The following is a 21,344-nucleotide window of genomic DNA, read 5'->3' as shown; positions in this document are numbered from 1 at the left end:
TGAAATTGTGATAATATATACAAAGTGTTTAGAACATGATGTGGTTTCAATAGGTATTCCCTTCATTCTCTTTAATAGTAAGGGACCATATGATTCTGCTCACCTCACAGAATCCTAAGTTATGACTGTTTTCCAGACATAATTATTAATAATTATTACCCTCTTCCATTCCCAAACATGTCCTTATTTAGATGACAGATTATATGTTCTCTCTGATAAGAGCAGAAGATAAACACAGCATCCAATGAAAGAGGGCTTTTCTTTAAGTGAAGAATCTGGTGGCCTGCAGAGAAACGAGAGAAATTTCTTATTCTAGATAACTAAGTGGCGGATTTCACAAAGACTACAGCAGGTAGGGTTTGGACCATCATGAAGTTGTTTTTTCCCCCTAACTGAAAGGAATCTTTGTCTTAAATGACCAGTTTTGAAACAACTTTAAAGGTCAGGGGCCACTGTTGACTGAGCGCCCAGAATCTAGAACAAGCATTAGCAGAAGTTGCTCTGAAGTGAATGAACAACAGGTCTCTGCCCGTGGCTGACGTGGGAGCAAGTGGTGACAGTACCATCCTCTGAGGCAAAGGCAGCACCTTCTGTCCACAGAGTGGTCCCCTCAGTGGCCTAAGAGATTCAAAATACACATGCAGTACAGAGTAGAGATTTGTATTTATCTTATTCTTCTGTAAAATTCTCTTGACTGGTGCAAAGGAGAATGACTCTCATTAAATGATTGCTTAAACCAATGTTTTCTACAGATACAATAAAAAGGCTTTTCAAAGACTAATCTTTCAGATAATTTGCCAGGACTACAAAAACAGAGAAAAACAACTCCTGTGTACTACTTAAGACATCGGGTAATCTTTTATTTAGCAGCATTTTGTTCTTCACATTGGAAAACGACTGTATGATACAGAAAAAAGTATTCCAAAGAAAGGTCAACTTGTGCCACGTGTCATTTGCATTTCTCTACATCAGGTAGAGCAGATTTAAAAGAGGAACGTTTGGAAAACAAGTATTTCAAAGATGATCTGGTCTTCCCAAACACATCTTTATTTTGCAACGTACTTAACAATTACATGCGATTATTTGAATGGAAGAACATCAATTTTTCCAGGAAGGATTTCAATGAGCGCTTAACTTTCAGTCCTCCTCCTTCTACTTACTTGTCTATATAGCTAGAAAAACTCTATGATTATCCTTTGAGAATTGCCTGTTTGCTTTTTTGGTAAATGCAACTGACTAGGCTCCTTTGAGCAGCATGCATTATTTGATTCACTCAACAAATATTTTTGAGCATTTCTATATGCCCAGTACTGTTCAAGGCACTAGGGAAAGAATGGGGGCAAGGAGGAGGAGAGCTGGGAATACCTTGCCCTCTTAAACTCTAATGGAGAAGCTAGACAAATAAGATAAATAAAGTACATGGATAAGGGGTGGGGGAGCAATTTTCAACAGGGACTAAGTAAGTCCTCACTGGGTAGGTGACATCTGAGTTTACTCAGAAAAGGTGTGGGAGCAAGCCATCCAGATATTCAGAATATCCGGGAGAAGAGCATTCAGGTAGGATAAACAAGTGCAAAGGACAGCTATACGCAAAAGAACCAAACTGGACTCCTCTCTCATCCTATACACAAAAATAATCTACAGATGGATTAAAGACCTGAATTTAAGACCTGAAACACACACAGACACACACACACAGACACACACACACACACAAAACTAAAAGAAAATATAGGTAGTAAACTCTATAACATCAGTCTTCAGCAATATTTTTTGGATACATTTCCTCAGGCAAGGGAAACAAAAGCCAAAAAAAGCAAATAGGAGTACATCACACTAAAAAAAAGCTTTGCACATCAAAGAAAACTATCAATGAAATGAAAAGGCAGCTTACTGAAGGGGAGACGGTATTTGCAAACAGTATATCTCATGAAAGGTTAATATTCAGAATACACAAAGAACACATACAACTCAACATCAAACAAACAAATAAAAACAATTAAAAAATGGGCAGAGGATCTAAACAGACATTTTTCCAAAGACATACAAATGACCAACAAGCACAAGAAAAGATGCTCAACTACTCATCAGGGAATGCAATCAGGGAATGCAAGTAAAATCCACAATCATAGCACCTCGTGTTTGTCAGATGGCTATCATCAAAAAGACAACAAATAATAAGTGTTGGTGAGGATGTGGAGAAAATGGAACCCTCATATACGGTTGGTGGGAATGTAAATTGGTGCAGCCACTATGGAAAGTAGTATGGAGATTATTCAAAAAATTAAAAATAGAACAACCATATGACCTAGCAATTCTACTCTTAGGCATTTATATGAAGAAAACAAAGATACTAATTTGAAAAGATATACGCACTCCTATGTTCACTGCAGCATTATTTACAATAACCAAACTATGGAAGCAACCTAAGTGCCCACTGATGGGTAAATGGATGAAGATGTGAGAAATATACATATATATACACACACACAAGGGAATATTGCTCAGCCAATAAAAAGAATGAAGCCTTGCCATTTGGGAAAACATGGATAGAACTAGAGGGTATTATGCTAGGTGAAATCAGTTAGACGGAGAAAGATAAAGACTATATTATTTCAGTTATATGTGTAATATTAAAAAAAACAAATATGCAAACATAACTAAACAGAAATAGCTTTGTAGAGAACAAACAGGTGGTTGTCAGAGGGGAAAGGGTGTTAGGGAGAAGAGAAACAGTTGTGGGAGATTAAGATGTACAAACTTTCAATTACAAAATAAATGAGTCACAGGTATGAAATGTACAGTGTGGGGAATAATTATGTAATATCTTTGCATAGTGACAGATGGTAACTAGACTTACCACGGTGATCATTTTGAAATGCATAGAAATATCACATCATTATCTTGTGTAACAGGAACTAATATAGCTTTGTAGGTCAATTAGGTTGTAGTGTTGTGGGTGGATTACAGTTCAAAAACAAACAAACAAAAAAACTCATAGAAAAAGAGATCAGATTTGTAGTTACCAGAAGCGACAGAGTGGGAGTAAGGGAAATTGGATGAAGGTTGTCAAAATGTACAGAACCAGTTATAAGATCAATAAGTACTAGGAATGCAATGTACAACATGACACTTAAGTTTGAGATCATCTCTGTGAAAGATGAGCAGAAGTTAGTGGAAGGCATAGCAAACGAAAAGAAGTAGACAAATGTGATAGAAACTACATTGTGGGTTTTCCAAATTATACAGATTTTTCTAAACTAGGAAACTGAACCAACAAACACCAGATGACCTGGGGAGAGGTAAATTTCCGAGGTTGAAGCCCAGGAGTCAAGTTCGTTGGATTCCCCTCATCTCTCCTGCCTACCAGACACAAGACTGGAGTATCTGTCCTGCAAGTTTTCCAGACCAGAATTGTCTCTGTCATGATTTATGGTCCACACTTCTGGTATTTCTGTGAATAACCATTCCAGTATTTGAACATATTCAAAAATTATTTCCTGAAAAAAAAATTTTTTGGCTTTGGGTTATGACCCATTTTCACAGGATGGAATTCCTGTGCAACACCACAAACTCGGGACTTTCAATTTTCTTACCAGAATATTAATGGTGCCGCCTGCTTATCTAAAACATACAGGTCTCTCTCTACTCAGCACAGACTATCAGCACCTCAGGTTAAACAACCTTTAATTCATTGTCATCTAGTTCCCATTAAATGTGTGGTTAAAGGAATGAGTATTGGGGAGAGAAAAAGGGACATATTAGCTCATGTTCTCCTAAGAGTTAGGGTAGATTCTTTCTCTGTATCAAGTCAAATCACGAGCAAGTCAGCTACTGGCATTACATAAAGTAGCTATTTTTAAATGCCCACCTTAGAAACTTTCATAGATGAGAACAGAGCTTATTCCCAAGGTCAAATGTGTCAACTCAGCTTACCATCAACAGATTGCGAAAACAATCAGGCAGGCATTTTCACCTCATTCATCCATCATCCCTCACCTCATTGCTATGTTCACTATGTACTTCATTTTGAATTGTTTTGTGAATATCACTGACCCCCGCTGTGATAGAAAAGTACAGAGGTATTGAGAGAGTTGACAGCAACAGTTATGGAGAAGCGTAGGCTTAAAGATGGAAACAAAAGTAGAGATGATTTTTAAAAACTGAAAGCATTGAGAAAACAAAGGGTGCTATAAGTGTAGATGGAATGAGTCATTTGACAAAGAGTGAGTAAGGAAACAATTGGAAAAAGAGAAGCAAAATGATGGATGGAAGGGAAAATTTGTTTTTAGTTTGTCAATAAAGGATAAGCAGAGGCTGAAAACGAGAGACCAGATAAACCTCTTATGATGTTTTCAGTGGTTAGATTAACAAGACTACATTCAACGGAGGAAGTACAAAAATGTTTCAGTTTATTGCTAATGAAAGAGCACAGATGTCATGAAATTATTCTGTATGATACAATAGTGGTGGCTACATGTCATTATGCATTTGCCAAAACCCATAGAATGTACACCACCAAGAGTGAATCCTCATGTAAACCATGGACTTTGGTTGATAATAATGCGTCCATGTTGGTTCATCGATTGTACCAAATATGCCACACTGATGAGGATGTTGAGGGTAGGGGAGTATGTATGTGTGGGTGGGGAGGGCCATGTGCGAACTCTCTGTATTTCCTGCTCAATTCGGCTGTGAACTTGAAACTGCTCTAAAAAATAAAGTGTATTCATTTAAAAAAAAGAAAGAAAAAGCATAGATGTCAAATGTCTATGAATCCAATGATGATTCAGGGTAATGGGAGGGCATTACAGAAAAATTGAAAGCAGATGGGGCAAGTACTGCTGATGAAAATGTATAGCAAACATGGATGTTTCCTTATGTTCAAGGCCACTCTGAATCCACCCAGTAGAAGGGACAGAGGCAAGTGTTTATGGATTACCTGCTCAGGAATCCCACACAAAATCCAGAGATTAAGGAAAATGCTTAGTTACTTCAAAATCCTTCAATGCAGACAAAACCTAACCATTTGGGGAAAAGGTACCTAATTGGCTATAAAACCAAAAAGAACATACTTTCAAAGGACAGACTCACACACTATTTGGTAGAAATGTATTGTGGAATGCAAGGCCAAAAACTCTCTTGGTCATTTTAGACTTAACAACAATTTTTGGACCAGTCACCTGTGTAAAAGTGGAGATGCTCTGAATAAACTAACTGTCCTGTAGAAACGCCTTCACCAAGTTACATTACAAAACCATTCTTTTATTGAGAGTCTCTATAAGAAACAGCTACGTCAAGAATAGCATTCAACTTTCTATGAAAGTGAAGTTGAAGATAATACTTCTTATGTATCCATGGTCTTGTCTATTGACATGATAACTTCCTCCTTGAGTTTAGTGCCAGGAATTTTTTTTCTACTTACATAAAAATGTATGCTTCTACTTATGAAATGATAAGAATTCTTTTGCTCCATTAAGTGGTCCTTTGGTCTAAGTTATCAGGAAGTTCAGAAGTAAATACAGTGCAGTTGTAAGACTATTTCAGCCTTAATTCTATGGACTGCTCTCTTTATTAATGGGTGTTTTTAAAATATTAATGGTTATTTTTAAAAATTAACGTGCTATATTTTTAAATAATAGGAATTCATAATTTTAAAATGTTAAAAAAAATTGCTTAGAAATTTTCAAAACTACAAATTAGAAAGAATAGGTAAAAATAAGTTATCACAGATAACCCCTTCACACAGAGATAACCACTCTTAATAGATCGTTTTGTGTGAATTTTTCCTATGCATTAATCCAATCATTCCCTTAGTCAGTAAATATTCAACAAATATTTATTGAGTACCTAGTATATGTCAGATATGCTAGAGACTGAAGACACAGCAGTAAACACGATGGGGTGAGCACCTGCCCTTTTGAATTGGAATTGAATCTGTTTACAATTGACTGATGCTACACTACCAACAACACTGCGGTAAACATTCTCACACTTAGATTTGTGAACATATCTGTGATTGTTGCCCTGGGATAAATTACTAGAAGTATTTGCTGAATTAAAAGGTATATGCTGAGGGTTCTCTTGCTTCAAAAAAGATGTTATACCACCTTGGATTTTTTTTAAATGTTTATTTTTAGCAAAACAAAATATGTACAAAGCGTAAACAACTATAAGGCAACAAAAACAAGAGTTTCCTTTCTTATTTCCTACATCTGTGTCTAGACCAAAAGGCTATGGTTTTCCTATTTCTGATTCTCATTCAAACAGTGTTATTTTTATTTTCCAATTATTTGTACTATCAACTGACTTACTACTATGGAAGGTGAAGATATCACTTTCTACTCCTTCCCCAGACAGACATGCACAGATGTATCTTAACTCCACATTCCCTACAGAATTACATAAAAACTCTTAGTTAAACCAGTATTATTAAGAGTCTCTAAGAACGATTTCGTAGCTGTGTCACACAATACTATCACTCTATTTCCTTTCTTGCAGGCTTTTTTAAATTTTGCTCTTCCTGGAGTTAACTATCACCTTACGTTTAAGATTTGCTTCATTTATCATGCACCTTTCAATAATTCCCCTTCTAATTCTTCAAAAACCTGTAAAATTTTCTCAATGTGGTCAAACACATCAAGAAATCAATTAGCTCTATTTTTCTTCTTGGAAACATCTCTTCGGGAGTCTTTTGTACTCTGGCTCTAATCTGGGCTGCTTTCTCTCTAGCCTTGATAAACACTTACCATCTTGAGAAATACCTTCCCCTCTTTTCTGTATTGTACTACCCAGTTTCCTTTATCCATTTTTTTCTCTTCTTTAGTACTTTCTCACTTGGGTATAGCATATACTCTATTTCCTTCTTGAGAAAGGGTGCAAGCAAAGTACAGTTTTTTGAGCCTTTGGATGTTGAAAACACTTCTTAGTTTGGCTGGGTATAAAAGTCTACTTTAGAAGTCATTTTTCTCAGATTTTGAAGGCATTATCCACTGTTTTCCAGCTTCCAGTGTTTTGTTAAGAAATTTGGCATCATTCTTATATCCAATCACTTGATTTTAATCATTTTTCATCTTTGAAGATACTTAAGATCTTAAATAAGGGATTCTGAAATTTCACAATGATACACATTGGATAGGACTTTTTGCATTCATTGTGCTGGATCCTGGGTGTTTCCTTGCTACCAGAAAGCATGTCCTTCAGTTCTGGCAACAGCTTTCTATTATTTCTTTAATAACTTCTACCCTCCCTTCCTTCTGTATCTCTCTTTCCAAAATTCCTATTATCCAAACTTCTCACCTTTTTTTCCCCCATTTTTGCACTGTTTTTTTTTCTATTTGGGAGGGAAATAACTTCCTAAAAATTATTTTACAAATCTACCTATTGGCCTTTTAATTTCCACTACCACATTTTAATATCAAAAAGTTCTTTCTCATCTTCAGAGAATTTTATTTTCATAGCTTCCTAACCTTTGTGAATGTACTACATTTTCCTTGTGAGAATCACATCTGTATCATTTGTTACGTATTATTCTGCTTCCTACATTGTCTGTTTCCTGTGTTTTTTCTATTGGTTTTTGCTTTTGTCTCTTCCATGTTAGAGGTTTTCTAAAAATATTTACAGATCTATATACCTGCCTGTTTAAATTTAAGAATGAGGTATTAAACAATGAATGAAAGCACTATGCTTGGGCAGTGATAACTAGCTGCTGGGCCTCATGAGAGTGTGATCCAGCAGGAACCCAGCCATTTCACAAGAGAATCCCCAAATGTCAGTATCCACAACTTTTCCTCTTGCACTAGTCAGTTTTCCCAGTGAGGAATCTTTTAATTTCTTGATAAAGTATAAGCCTATTTGATAACCTTCTGGGAGCTAAGTAAAAAGGGGGTGAGTACAGAGGTTTCACTCTTCAGAATACAGCCTTTCTCTTAATTACCCTGTTTTGAGCTTATGTCCTAAGTCCAAAGTCTCTCTTTGTCATCTCCAGTCTTCTAACAGATGGGCAAGGACAACTGCATGTGTGTGGGTAAGGGGAGATCCAGAAAACTTCTGACCAATCCTCCTGTTTTAAGTGTCATTAGCACTCATCTCTAATGGCGAGTCTTTCAAGAATTCTGAGACATAAACTGGCTCCCTTCTTAACAGTATACCATATTAAAAACACTCAAGTTTTCAGTTTCTGTACTATACATGTTGTCAGACATGACCGGGCCATCTGCTTTCCATCTCCTAAAATTTTGTTGATGTCTTTTGTCTGCCATTGTCTCTTCTACTACTTCTTACAAGTTTATTCCTATTTATAGCCCTCTCTTACAACTTTACTAGTCTTTCAAGAGGAGTCAGGAAACCAGAAGCCAGGGGGTATTATATTTTTCAAGTTTAACTTCTTTATCTGTGGTTTTCGATGATGCTTTCTGATTTGAAAACATATGTGTGTAAAACCAAAAGGCTACCAGGAAAAACTTTGATGATGGTTGCTTTAAAGAAATGGAAATGGGGTATTAGGTATGTAAATACTTTTAATATTCATAGTTTATGTTTCTATACTTTTTTAGTGCTGTGAACATTATCATTTTTATTACTTTATTATTTTATCACTATTTATCATATTTATTTTTTATTCATTCATATCAACTCTAATTATTTATTTAAACTTATTATCTTAAGATTTTAAATTTGATCAATTTTTAGAGCTATTGAAATTTTAAAGTCATAGATGCTTGTTTTACAAAATCTGGAATATATTAAAAACAATAAAGAAGAAATTAAAAGTTAAAAAATAGAACCACATAGAAATAAATACAATTAATATTTTTTCTCCCTGTGATCTTATTGCCATATTCTCAAGTTTTCTTCAAAACTTGACTTAGATTTACTAATCAATAATCTCTGCTCTTCAGCATCCTCAAAGTCTCCTTCTTATCTAAATCTTTACCTTCTAACCAAAAAAATACTTATATTTTTCCTGTGCTAAAGAAAAATTCCCTCAAAAATGCCACTTCCTTAAGATACGCTAAAATCTCTCTGAGGACTTTTATAAACCAAACATTTCAAAACACTTATTGCTTCTATTTCTTCATTAACCTTTTCATTTGCCTCCAGTTCATCACCTTTACTGAAACTACCCTCTCCATGGTCTTCAAATACATCCAAATGACCAAATCGAATGAAGTGGCCCTTCCTCATTTATTACTCTTCCTGACCACCCTGGAATTTGGCATTGTTGAACAATTCTGTCCTTTTTACAAGATTCTCTGCCCTGGATACCCACGGCAATGTATCAAGCCACCTAACCACCTCCTCTCAATTTGCTTTTTCTCTCTTTCCTGACAAAATAGCACTTCTTCCCCCCATCACATAAATGTTATATTCCAAGGTGCAAACTTTGGTTCCCAGTACTTTTTACTCTAATAATAATGGGAGATGGAGCCACAGCTACAGTCCTTATATTCAACCCACGAACACTAATAATATTTTGTAGAGAAATATAACAGCCCTAGAATGGACCATCAGAAGATATCTAAAATTGGGAGGCAGGGTTGGGCCAATGGAGAAAGGAGGATACAGAGGAAAAAAAGGAATTAAGAAAAGCACTCAGTTCTTACTATGCACAGGATATCATGCCAGGTTCTTTCATACATATACAACCCCATTTCGTTCTCAGCAGTCTCGTGAGTCAGTTACTTTATTTATCTTTACCAGAATTAAACAGCAGCACAAAAACCACATAGCTATGGCCAGACTGCTGATGAGGAAGGAAGCACAGTGTAATGGAATGAAAAGAGTCTCCGTGGTCACACGGCTTTGACTCCGCCACTTACTGCTGCGTGGCTTTAACCAAACCACGTTAAACACTTCGGTTTTCAGCTTTCTCATTTGTAAAATCAGGACAAACTCAGCTGATAACAAATGAAAGCATTGTAAGCAAGATGTGTAAGGTACTTAGTCTACAGGGAAGCGCTCATAAGTAGCTGTGGTTATTATTATTCTGACTGTATATAAAGACAGGATGTTTTCATAACAGAAGAGAACGCTATGGGAAGCAAAGGAAGAGGGTTTCAGGAAGAGGAGTCAACGTTTCTTCCAAAGCACAGACGCAAGCCCGGGCTGAAGCCTAGGCCTCCTGTGGCCACACAACAGTAGAGAAGAGCTCTCGGCAATTTTCTACCTACAGAGGGCATCTCTGTGAGAAAGGCCTAGAAGCAGGTGCCCCTGTGACTGGGCCAGAGTCTGTGAAATCATACAAGTCAAAGTCATCTTGTGAGCTGGGAAAATGCTCGACCCAGGACCATCTGCTGCCTAGAGACCGTATGTCCCCAAATGAGAGCGAATCTTAGGACAAGCCGGGGCTATCCTTTCTGGAGAAATTGTTTTGACAAGATTTTTTAAAAGGGAAAACAAAATGTGTATATTTTTCAAAGGATCAATAAAAGAAAGGGAAAGCATCAGAAGCCCCTGCAGATTTAGAGCCATCGGGCTACAAAAACGCTGAATATTCTTAATTTGTCCTTTATAGCATGTCTTAACATTCCTTCTGCCATAAAAATAAATTAAAATGTGATCGTCAGCATGATAAACCAAAAGTGAACAGACTACAGGAAAAAGACAAACTGACCAGAGAAGCTGAGAGAAGCGTTATAGCCCCTGGAAGTACTTCAGACAGCAGCTGTAGACTGTTCCCAGACACTCTGCTAATGGAGAACATAATTACTTTTCCTTGACAAAGAAAAACAGAAGAACTGATGAGGTCAAAATCCATAAATTAATTCAGTTCAGTGAGTGCTTGTGCTTGTTGGAATAAATCCTCTGCGCTTGAAAGTGCAGGTCACAGAAGATGTATGAGACAAAAGCCAAGGGCATGAAGGGTACCGGGTATTTATTCACTCATTCATTCATTCATTCATTCATTCATCTGTTAAATGCTTATTACGCACTGAGGGCGTGCAAAAGATTATACGCTAAACTTTAGGAATGAGAGTGAATCAGATGGGTCTCTGTCTTCTGAAATCCCGTGGCCTTGCAGCAGGAGTGAGCAGCAAATAAAACCACCTCAGCACAGTTTATCAGGGTGTGGATGAGGACGCACGGGATGCGGAGGGGAGAGAGAACAGGTGGAGGGAGATGGGAAAAGATTTTCTAAGGTCAACTTGGAAACTGAGACTTGAAGGACTAACAGGATTAGTCAGACAGGCCAATGGCTAGAGGCGTGAGAAAAGTCGAGAATTTCTGACCAAGAAAACGGCATGTCCGAAGGCACGAAGTTCCCAGATCTCACAGGCCAGGGCCAGTTCAGAACAAATTTTTTCACCCATCTCTGGCAAAATGAGGAAAGTGCAGGCAATGAATGAGGCTTTCCTATTTCATTTTAATCAGCAGTCTTTTTTCCCTGAGATTCTGTCCTTTCTATATTTTGATGTTAACATATAAACTCTTTCTCTGATAATTTCCTTATTTGCCAAAATGCAAAGTCATCCATTTATTAATTTCCACGTCTTAATTTATTTGGCAATTTTCTATCCCATGAAACCCTAAGTTTGGGAAACCCTGCACACGATGAATAGAGCCACGGGTATTTGGCATGATGGGAAGGCAGGATCCCATGGCAAATAAACATGCATTAGTTTACACAAGAGATTGAAATTCAAAAAGGAGGCAAGGACCAGATTATGAAGGACTTTCTGTGGCTGGTTAATAAGTTTAGACTTTATCTCATGGGCCAAAATGAGGGGAGTGACATTCAAAAGGGAGATGAATTAGCAAGTGTGATGTTGGACAAGTCACTTACTCTCTTTCTTTGTTGCGTATTTGGAAAATGCTGAAGCTGGTAACCACACCACACCTACCAGACTGATGGGTGCTTGAGTCAAAATTAAGACATGTTGATGACATATCTATGAATTTTAGTATATACTCCAAAGGTAAAGGGTTAATATTAATAAATTCCTCCCACTTCTCTAAATAAATACTTAAACTAAAAAGCTTTAAAAATCTCCCCTGCTACTCTCCCCCACCCCCACCTCATCACTTCTGGCCAGGATACTGGACCAGCGGGTCCCACTGATAGGACACGAGATGACAAACAGTAAGATGCTCTTCCTGAGTTCTTATCAATGAATGACACGTCTCTGCACAGAGTTTGACCTTCATCTGTGACCAAAGCCGCCTAACAGTCTACCAACTTCATTTTTAAGAGTTATGAGAAATTTAGTATTCAAATATGAGCATTACCACATTTGGAGAGTTTACCAAGAATCCTCATTCAACATTCTGCAGAGAAGCCTGGCTGTCGTGCAACTCTTGGCCGGAGAACAATGCTTCCTTTGTGCCTGACACATGCAGTTTTGAAATTCCCACAACTGTTAGAAAAGACGTGTTGTATCAGGGCATCATCAGTGTTGTGGGGAATTGGCTGTGATTGTCAACTGCTACTGCTCTTGTTTGTAAACAGAAATTACTTCAGTCATTGCTGGATTAACCAAAAGGCGGACTATGTTTGTATACGGTGTGCTAGCCAAGGAAGGGCATCCCAGAAATGCAAAAGACAACAACAAATTTTTTAAAAGAATAGCTTGATATACTTGAATTCCTAAAAAACACGGAAGTAATCATCATGAGCAAATTCAAAAATCTTTGCCAAAACAAGCATCCCATATTCTTTTCAAAGGTGACGTCCCCCATAAGTTTTAGACAGAACTTTTGATTAATTTACCCAACATCTTTAGTTTCTTGTGCGTTATTAGACTAACTCTTTAGCAGGTAGAGATGAGAATGTTGACAGTATTTTATACTATAATTTTTGAATAACTTTCATTTGTGACATGTCTTTATTAGTTACAGATCAAACAGGAACCACTCATAAATGTGTTGGTACAGTATTAGCTCATGGTTAGTAAGCTCTGGAAGCAAGCTAACCTGAATTTGAATTCTAGTCCTAACCCTTAATACATATGAGACCTTGGGTGTGTTCTGTAAACTCTCTAAGCCTCAATTTTCTCAATTGGAAATAGGAGTAAAACGGTACCTACCTCACAGGTTAGTAAAGAAATTGAAATAAGACCAATCACAGAAATTCTTTTGCATGGAATCCGTGACCTTGCTTGAAGTCAGCCGTTATTATTATTACTATTTGAATTCATTTTTTCAACATAAAGTAAAACTAGGTGATATGGGGGGACAAGAAGACATCATGCACTAAAGCTACCCAATAAACATACTTGAGTTTTGCCAACAAAGAAAACAGAAAAAACACAGAACAAATGTTGGAGGAGTTATTTCCACACAAACCATCCGGAATAGAAAATGGGCTAATATCCAAGGGAGCAGAAAATGAGAAGCAAGAGAATTCCAGCCTGTGCCAAAGGCCTTGGGTAACCACATGTCCCAAAATGTCACCCAATTCCAGTGACCCTGGACATCTGGTCAACTAAGCCAGATTTCCCCCGACCATCAGCCACAAAACAGAATCATTGGAATGTACACTGCAGTGTACCAAAATGGATGAATTTAGGCATAAGCTCCATTTCCCAATTTTTATAGTAAGCACTTTAAACTTCTCACACAGGTGCTTTTATACCTGGAATATGCTCGGAATGTCCATGAAGCCAAGGGCATGTGCTGCCAGTGGGAAGGTGTCCTAGGCCATCTGGGCTGACCAACTAGTGGTCAGATACCCGGCCCCCAGCAGATATGCTCTATTTATGCCTTGGTATTTGCTCATAATGCCAATTTAGAGATGTTTCATTGTTTTAAACATTTGCCTACTGAAAAATTATTTTGGTTGTATTTGCTCCGTGTGTGTGTGTATTTGTCTATGTTTGGGTGCACTGCAGCGCAAAGGGTGCATCTGGAATAAGCCCTCTGTGAACCTTAAAGCATTGAGTTGGTCTATTTCAAGAGGGATAAAGAAAGGGAAGGTCAGGGAGTCTGCCTCTGCCTTCCATCCAGACCCCTAGGGACTCAGTCCCACCTGGTGCACAACCGCTGCACGTGGGCGGAACGAACAACCGACCAAGTGACTCAAGGAACTGGTCTAGCCTGACTCCCTCCACATCCCCCCTCCACACTCACTGGTACCAGGATTCATTGTAGATCTTTCGTCTTCAGAGAGCTCTCAAACGCAGTTATCCCACAGTATCAGAGAGAGAAAGGGAAGCCAGCCAAGGTGTCTCCTAACAGGCGTTTCTAACTCCCCCTCTGTTCACACCACCATGGTGACAACTCTGACTTTCCACTCACTGGCACAACTACCAGAGGGTCACTTGAGGACAAGTCAACACATAACCGATGAAAGAGCTATGGGAAAGCATCGAGAATCCCACCTAACGATGGGGCGAAGGTTTAAAGAAGGAAAATGAAATGATAACTGGCTCAACCTGGCAGAAGAGAACTCGACTCCAGCCCAGATTCCATGACTCAAGACAAGAGCATGCAGACAATGTCAAAGGTGCCTGTCAGTCCAGTTTTGAGGCTCAAACCTAATTTATCCTGTATCTTCCTTCTCTTCCATTAACCTTCCTAAATCATTTTTTAATCTGGAGGGTTTTCTACTGAGTCCCTTCACTCACATAGTTCTGCTAAAAACCAATCATCCAGCACAAGCTTACAACCAAACACCATTTCTCAGCCTCGGAATGTGCCATTACTGTTTCTCTACCAACTCAGATGCTACTTACTCATCCATCAGGAAGAAGTTCAGCACTCTTCTCTACCAACGCTTAGTTGTCTGACCCATCGCCCAGAAGCACCAGGGTGTCTGAGGCAATGCCCTACCCTTTCCCTGAATTCCCCCCCTTCCAAAGCTATCATCACAGCAGGAGTTCAACGATGATGTGTTGAATGAAAGAAGATGTACTATGCAGGGTTGAAATTCTATCACTTGCAAGTAAGAAGTTTCTATTCTTGTCATTTTTCCTACTCCTTATCCATCCCTATTCCAACCACGCATGACAGACCTGAGCTCCACCTACAGCAACAGCAACAATGATGACAAACTTGTTTAGAGCAGCAAACCTCTCTCTGGGCTGTAAGATACATGCAGAGAAAACATAGCAAAATTAACACACACAAATTTTTAAAACCAGTCACCAATTTCCTCTCCTCTGAACAGAACTTCTGTGTTGCCTCTTGCTTTCCATTTCCCCACAAAAATCTGAACTATTTTCCTGCCCTCCCTCCTGCGCTCCCTCCTAAAATAATGACATTTCCAGAAACCAGATTCATTTAAGCCTCTCACAGTGAGCTGTGTTTCCTCTCAAACTGAGGACCTTGTGGCAGTGAAAGCTAAGAGGAGAATGTGCAGCAAAAGTCCTCAAAGTTGTGAAGAGATAAGGACTCCGAACAATCCAGAAAAGATGAAAATGGTTAGGGCAAACGGAGCAACTCAGGAAGCCACCCCTCAACAAAAAATATTTAGCGTGACAGAGAGGCAATGCTGTATGATGAAACCCGTTGTTCCTGCAAGTCAGAGAGAGGTCCATCTTATCTTATTTCCAGTCACCATCATGGTTTATCTGGATGTGGATCCCATCAGTCGCAGATCTCCACCACAGCTCTCTAAACAGGAAGCAACCAGGGATGATATTGGGTGACTAGATTTAGAGGATCTATAAACAATAAGCATGAGAGAGGAAGGGAGGGAGGGAGAGAGGACCGAGGAGAGGGAGGGGGAAGAGGGAGAGGGAGGAGAAGAGGGAGGGGGTGGGGAAGAAGAAGAAAAAGGAGAAGGAGAGGAAAAAGAAGAGGAAGAAGAGGGGAGAAAAGGAGGGAGCAGAGAAGGAGAAAGAGAGAAAGAAAAAGAGAAGGGAGGGAAGAAGAGAGGAGGAAAGAAAGAAACAAAGAAGGGAGGGAGGGAAGCAGAAAGGAAAGAAAAAAGAAAATGGAAGATGAGAGACGGGGAGCAAGCAAGCTTCTAAACTCGTTTCTGAGCCCTACACAGAGACAGTGTTTAGAGCATGAGCCCCGGAGTCAGCCGTTCCTGGTCTGCATCCTGCAGCCTCGGCCACTCACTACCTCTCTGAGCTCCACTCTCTTCCTACGTCAGTAACCTGTCCAAGGTCACAGCGCTCGAAACTGATGTGGGGTCAGACGCAACTGGACAGAGAGAGAGGAGAGGAAGGAGAAAGAAACCCAGCATTGAATTCATTAAAGAAACACTAAAAGCAGGCCCATTAAAGAACACCAATCACAAGTAGACATTTGGAAAGGGAACAAGTGATCATTATTTATAAGATATATAAATATACAAGTGCATAGGTGGAAAACTCAAGAGGATAAACTGAAAAAAAAAACAACTAAGAAACTTAAATAAGGTGGATTGTTCTAAATAAAATGAATAACTTTCCTATCCATAAATAATAATCACAGAAATAATTATGAAAGCAAGACACTCCTGCGTAGGAAAAAAAAAAGAAGCCTCATTACATAAAGCAACTGGGAGCATCTCAAAGTATAGAATCTGAGAGGAAAAAAAACGAAATACTCTGTTTTGGGAAAGAAAATAAGGATTGTATATGGAAGTAAACAGATCTCATTCTTGGATAGAAATTTTCAACTGATATCAGTTAATGTAATTCAAATGAATATATCAGTGAGAATCACTTGAACTTGAAAAGCAATCTCAACTGTACCTAAGAGAAGAAGAGGAAAGAACTGCAAAGGAAACGCTGACAAGGAAACAGTGACTAGCCCTATGAGATATTAAAGTTTACTGTAAAGCTATAGTAACTGAAACACTATGACTCTAAAACAGAACTAGTAAGATATGTCTATGCAAGGAAAGTGGAACTTGTAAAACAGACCCACACATGCAGGACTGTCCAGCATGGATAAACTTGACATTTCAAATCAGTAGCGGGAGGTAAGTTTTTTGTTTTAAGTATTCCTGCTAGAATCTATGGGGAAAATACTGGATCTCTACCTCATGATACTGGAGTAAGTGACAGGCAGATCTAAAATTTAAATGAAAAGGTTAAACTATAAAAATGCCAGATGAAAATATCTTGGGCTGCAGGCATCATGGCACAAAGGTTCAAAAACCATAAAAGAAGAAACTGATGAAGTTGGTTTCCTGGTTATTTTTTACCTCTTTACAGAAAAAAAAAAGTTTTTTAAACATAAACATAAGCAAAGTCAAAAGACAAACTTGGAAAAATATTTGCCACAGATATGACAAAGAACTACATCTCTTTAACAACAAAAGGACACGAGGTATCAAAAAAGAAAAAATGACCACCTCAAGAAGAAAGTAGGCAACATATATGAAGTACCCTACACAGGAGAGGAAATCCTCAGGGTCAATAATGAAAAAGCCACGTGAAGGTCGGTCCCACTAGTCATTAAAATCTTAATGTTTTATCTATGTATTAGCAAAATGTTTTAAAGTTAATAATACTCCATTGTGGACAGGCCAGCAGGCTCCTCTTGGTCACAAAACAGACAAATTCAATTGGAAGTTAATTGGTCAATATCAATCTATCTAATTCAGTGCGTTGCTTCATGAACTTGAAATTTTCCGTTTAAGAAGCTGTCCTGTGGGGATAATTGCAGAAGCAGAAACATCTATTTCCAGGATGTTTCTTAAGCCATTTCTGGTTTAAAAAAAAAAAAAAGGGAAAAATCCCCACCATGGTCAATTCTAAAATGGAAAGTTATAATCTCTCCATCTTTTTTGGTTAACGGGAGAGGACTGCTTTGTGCTACCCATACTAAATGGGGTACTGAGAGAAATGGTGTGGGCGGGAAAATACAGAGGCTGTAAAAATAATTTTCATGTGATTTGTTATTTAATAAATATGTTAGTTATTTATTACCATATAACAAATTCTTTCAAAATTCAGCAGCTTTAAACAACACAGATGTATTTTCTCACACAGTTTCTGAGGGGCAGGAGTGTCTGAGCTGGATGAGAGGGTCTCTGATGAACCTGCAGTCAAGTTTCAGCTGCTGTCGTCAAAAGCTGGAGAGTCCACTTTCTAGCTCACTTCTGCGGTGGATGGTGGCCTTGGTTCCTCACTGGCTGTTGACCAGTTTCACAAACTGCCTGGGGGCCCTCACAACATGGCAGCCGGCTTCTCCCGGAGCAAGTGGACCCAATGGAGAGAGAAAGAGAACACCCAAAATGGAAGCCCCGGTCTTTACAGCCTAATCTCAGGAGTGACATACCAGCACTTCTGCAGTACTCTATTCTGTTCTAGAAGTGAGTCACTAAGGAGGGGATATGACACATGAATGCCAAGAGGTGGGAGGCACTGGGAGCCATCTTAGAAGGTGTCACTATGTAACACAGATATCCAGATGTTTTTATACACAGAGACACAAACACTCATATACAGTAGGGGATTATATATCCCAGTTTGTTTGAAACAGTCTTGTCCTATTGCTGTTGTCTTGGAATAATGACCATATTTTACCTCAAGTATCCCAGTTTGGATCCTAAATTATATACTCTGAATAGAAAAACATCTCAAAGGCTACACATCAAAATATTAACACTGTTTACCTCTAGGGAATGAGACGAAGAAGACGTCTATATTTGCTTAACACCCACTTGTAAGTTTTAGCTTTCACAATAAAAATGCACGATCTTAATAAAGAATTTTCAAAAACCAGACATTACACATTAGATCTCTATCTTATCTTTTGGAATAACTCAAAATAGTATCACATAGCTTCCATCTCGGAAGTGATAGTGACTGACTCCGAAAGTTTTAAAAGCCTCTGGGGATCCCAGGAGTGAGGAGAACAGAGAGTGTAACTTTCCTTTTCCGGCAACACAGAAAAAGGTCTTCACGTGGTTGGCTGTTCCTCTCCTATTTCTCACTGATTCATAGATTTTAGTCCCCTGGCCATGGCATGTTGGTATTATTTCCTGGCATCCATCTCACAGAGATAAATGAGAATTAAGAAAGTGGGCTACAACAGTTAGGTAAGAAAGAAAAAAAAACCAACCTTAAAACCAAGCTACCGGGATGAATTAGAAACATTAGGCAGAGTGACACCTTCCCACTAACTCGACCCCAGGATCTTTGCTTGATTTGCAGGCTCCTTAAGGACAGGGTGATAAAAACAGCCGTCGATACTAACAATAGTGAAATATACAGCAAATGTTAATTCACCTTCACAGACCAAAATTTTACCATTTGAGAGTCCTTTCTTTGTGTTAAAACACTGCGATATAAGGAAGTAGCAGGCTTTAATTTGAAGCCCTGCATGTCAATGCCAGTCCTACAGAAAAGCAGGCAGGCTAGCATCATAAGGAGCCCTAGAACCCTAGATCCCATGAGCCCTAGAGCCAGACAGACCACTTAACCGCATAAGCTCAAGCAAGGTCATTAAGCTTTGGTTCAGTTTTTCCATCAATAAAACAGGACTATCTTAGCCTTTTCAACAAACAGTGCTGAGACAACTGGATATCCATATGCAAAGAAAGTTCATGCAGGCACAAACCTTACACCCTCTACAAAACAAAAATTCAAAATGGATCTCAGATCTAAATGCAAAATGCAAAAAACTGTAAAACTGCTAGAAGATAACATGGGAGAAAACCTAGATGACCTTGGATATGGCAATGACATTTTAGATGTAACACCAAAGGCACAATCTATGAAAGAAATAATTGAAAATTATTAGCAAATTGACTGGATTCCATTAAAATGAAAAACTTCTGCTCCATAAAAGACAATGTCAAGAGAATGAGAAGGTAAGCCACAGACTGGGGAGAAACATCTGAAAAGACACAGTTGATAAAGGAGTGTTATCTAAAATATCCCAAGAACTCTTAAAATTCAATAAGAAGAAGAAAAAAACAATTTTAAATGGAAAACAAAAACGAAAAACAAAAGCAAACTCATAGATACTATGAACAGATTAGTATTTGCCAAAGGATGGGGATGGAGGTAGGTCAAATGGGCAAAGGTGGTCAAAAGGTCCAAACTTGGAGTTTTTCAAGTAAATAAGTCTTGAGGATGTAATATACAGCATAGTGACTACAGTTAATAATACTATATTGTATATCTCAAAATCGCTGAGAGAGTAGAGCTTAAAGGTTCTCATCAGAAGAAAAAAAAACTTTGTAGCTATGGATGGTGGTGGGTGCTGAGCAGGCTTACTGTGGTGATCATTTCATGATGTATACAAATATTGAATCACTATTTTGTACACCTGAAACTAATACAATGCTATATGTCAATTAGATCCGATGTTAAAAAAAAATGGGCCAAAGACCTTAACAGATACACCACCAGATGGCAAATAAGCACATGAAAAGATGCTCCGTATCAGATGTCACTGGAGAAACGCATATTAAAACGACAATGAGATAGCCAAAATCTGGAACACTGACAACACCAAGTGCTGATGAGGTTGTGGAGCAACAGGAACTCTCATTCATTGCCAGTGGGAATGCAAAATGCTGCGGCCACTTTGGAAGACCATTTAGCAGCTTCTTACAAAACTAAACACATTCTTACCATACAATCCAGCAATCAAACTCCTTGGTATTTACCCCCCAAAATTTAAAAACTTATATCCACAAAAAAAACCAGCACACACATGTTTATAGCAGCTTTACTCATAGCTGTCAAATCTTGGAAGTAACCACCACGTCCTTCAGGAGGTGAATGGATGAATAAACTGTAGTAGATTCATACAACAGAATACTACTCAGTACTAAGAAAAAAAAAGTGAATTATCAAGCTGTGAAAAGACATGGAAGAAGCGTCAATGCATTTTACTAAGGGCAAGAAGCCAATCTGAAACGGCTACATATAGTGCATGATTCCAACTCTTAGTACATTCTGGAAAACGCAAAACTGTGGAGTCAGTAAAAGATCAGTGGTTGCCAGGGGCTGGGAGAGAGGGCAGGGATGAATAGGCAGAGGATTTCAAGGGCAGTGAAAATCCACTGTATGGTACTCTAGTGATGAAGACATGTCATTACACACTTATTCAAACCCATAGGATGTACAACACCAAGAGTGGACCCTGAGGTACACTGCGGACTTGGGGTGATTATAATGTCAATGTAGGTTCATCCATGGCAACAAATGCACCACTCTGGTCAGGGAGGTTGATAATCTCCCCTCACTTTTGCTGTGAACCTAAAACTGCTCTAAAAAAAATAAAGTCTTCAAAAAGGCAGGAGGGGTGGGGTGGGGGACCCAACTCACCCTTGGGAGCTGCTCAGAAGGAAGAAAGGAACCCTGAACCAAGGACCCAGGTGGCTTCTAGAAACCGAGGACAGCCTTCAGTCGGCAGCCAGCGAGAAGAGCTTGGTCCTTCATCCTCAAGGAAGTGAATGCTGCGAACAACCCAGATGAGGAAGACAATGGATCCTCCTCTAGACCATC

At 38.7% G+C, this 21,344-nt stretch overlaps 1 protein-coding gene across 3 annotated transcripts in view; it reads right to left on the bottom strand.

Annotated features, from left to right (window-relative positions):
• Positions 1 to 21,344, bottom strand: part of ST8SIA1 (ST8 alpha-N-acetyl-neuraminide alpha-2,8-sialyltransferase 1) — a 107,109-nt gene that overhangs the window by 72,523 nt on the left and 13,242 nt on the right. Inside the window, exon 1 of one of the 3 annotated variants that reach the window (XM_072954309.1) lies at positions 13,574 to 13,632. The exons of the other annotated variants lie outside the window; for them this stretch is intronic. Coding sequence (XP_072810410.1) covers positions 13,574 to 13,611 — 38 coding nt within the window. The 5' untranslated portion in view covers positions 13,612 to 13,632. Of the gene's footprint in view, positions 1 to 13,573; positions 13,633 to 21,344 lie in introns of those variants that run through there. 3 annotated transcript variants of the gene reach the window in all.

The sequence above is a fragment of the Vicugna pacos genome, chromosome 34 (genome assembly GCF_048564905.1).
Source record: "Vicugna pacos chromosome 34, VicPac4, whole genome shotgun sequence".
NCBI lineage: Eukaryota > Metazoa > Chordata > Mammalia > Artiodactyla > Camelidae > Vicugna > Vicugna pacos.
The sequence above is the reverse complement of the archived record's forward strand: the minus strand, read 5'-3'. Positions and strand labels throughout refer to the sequence as shown.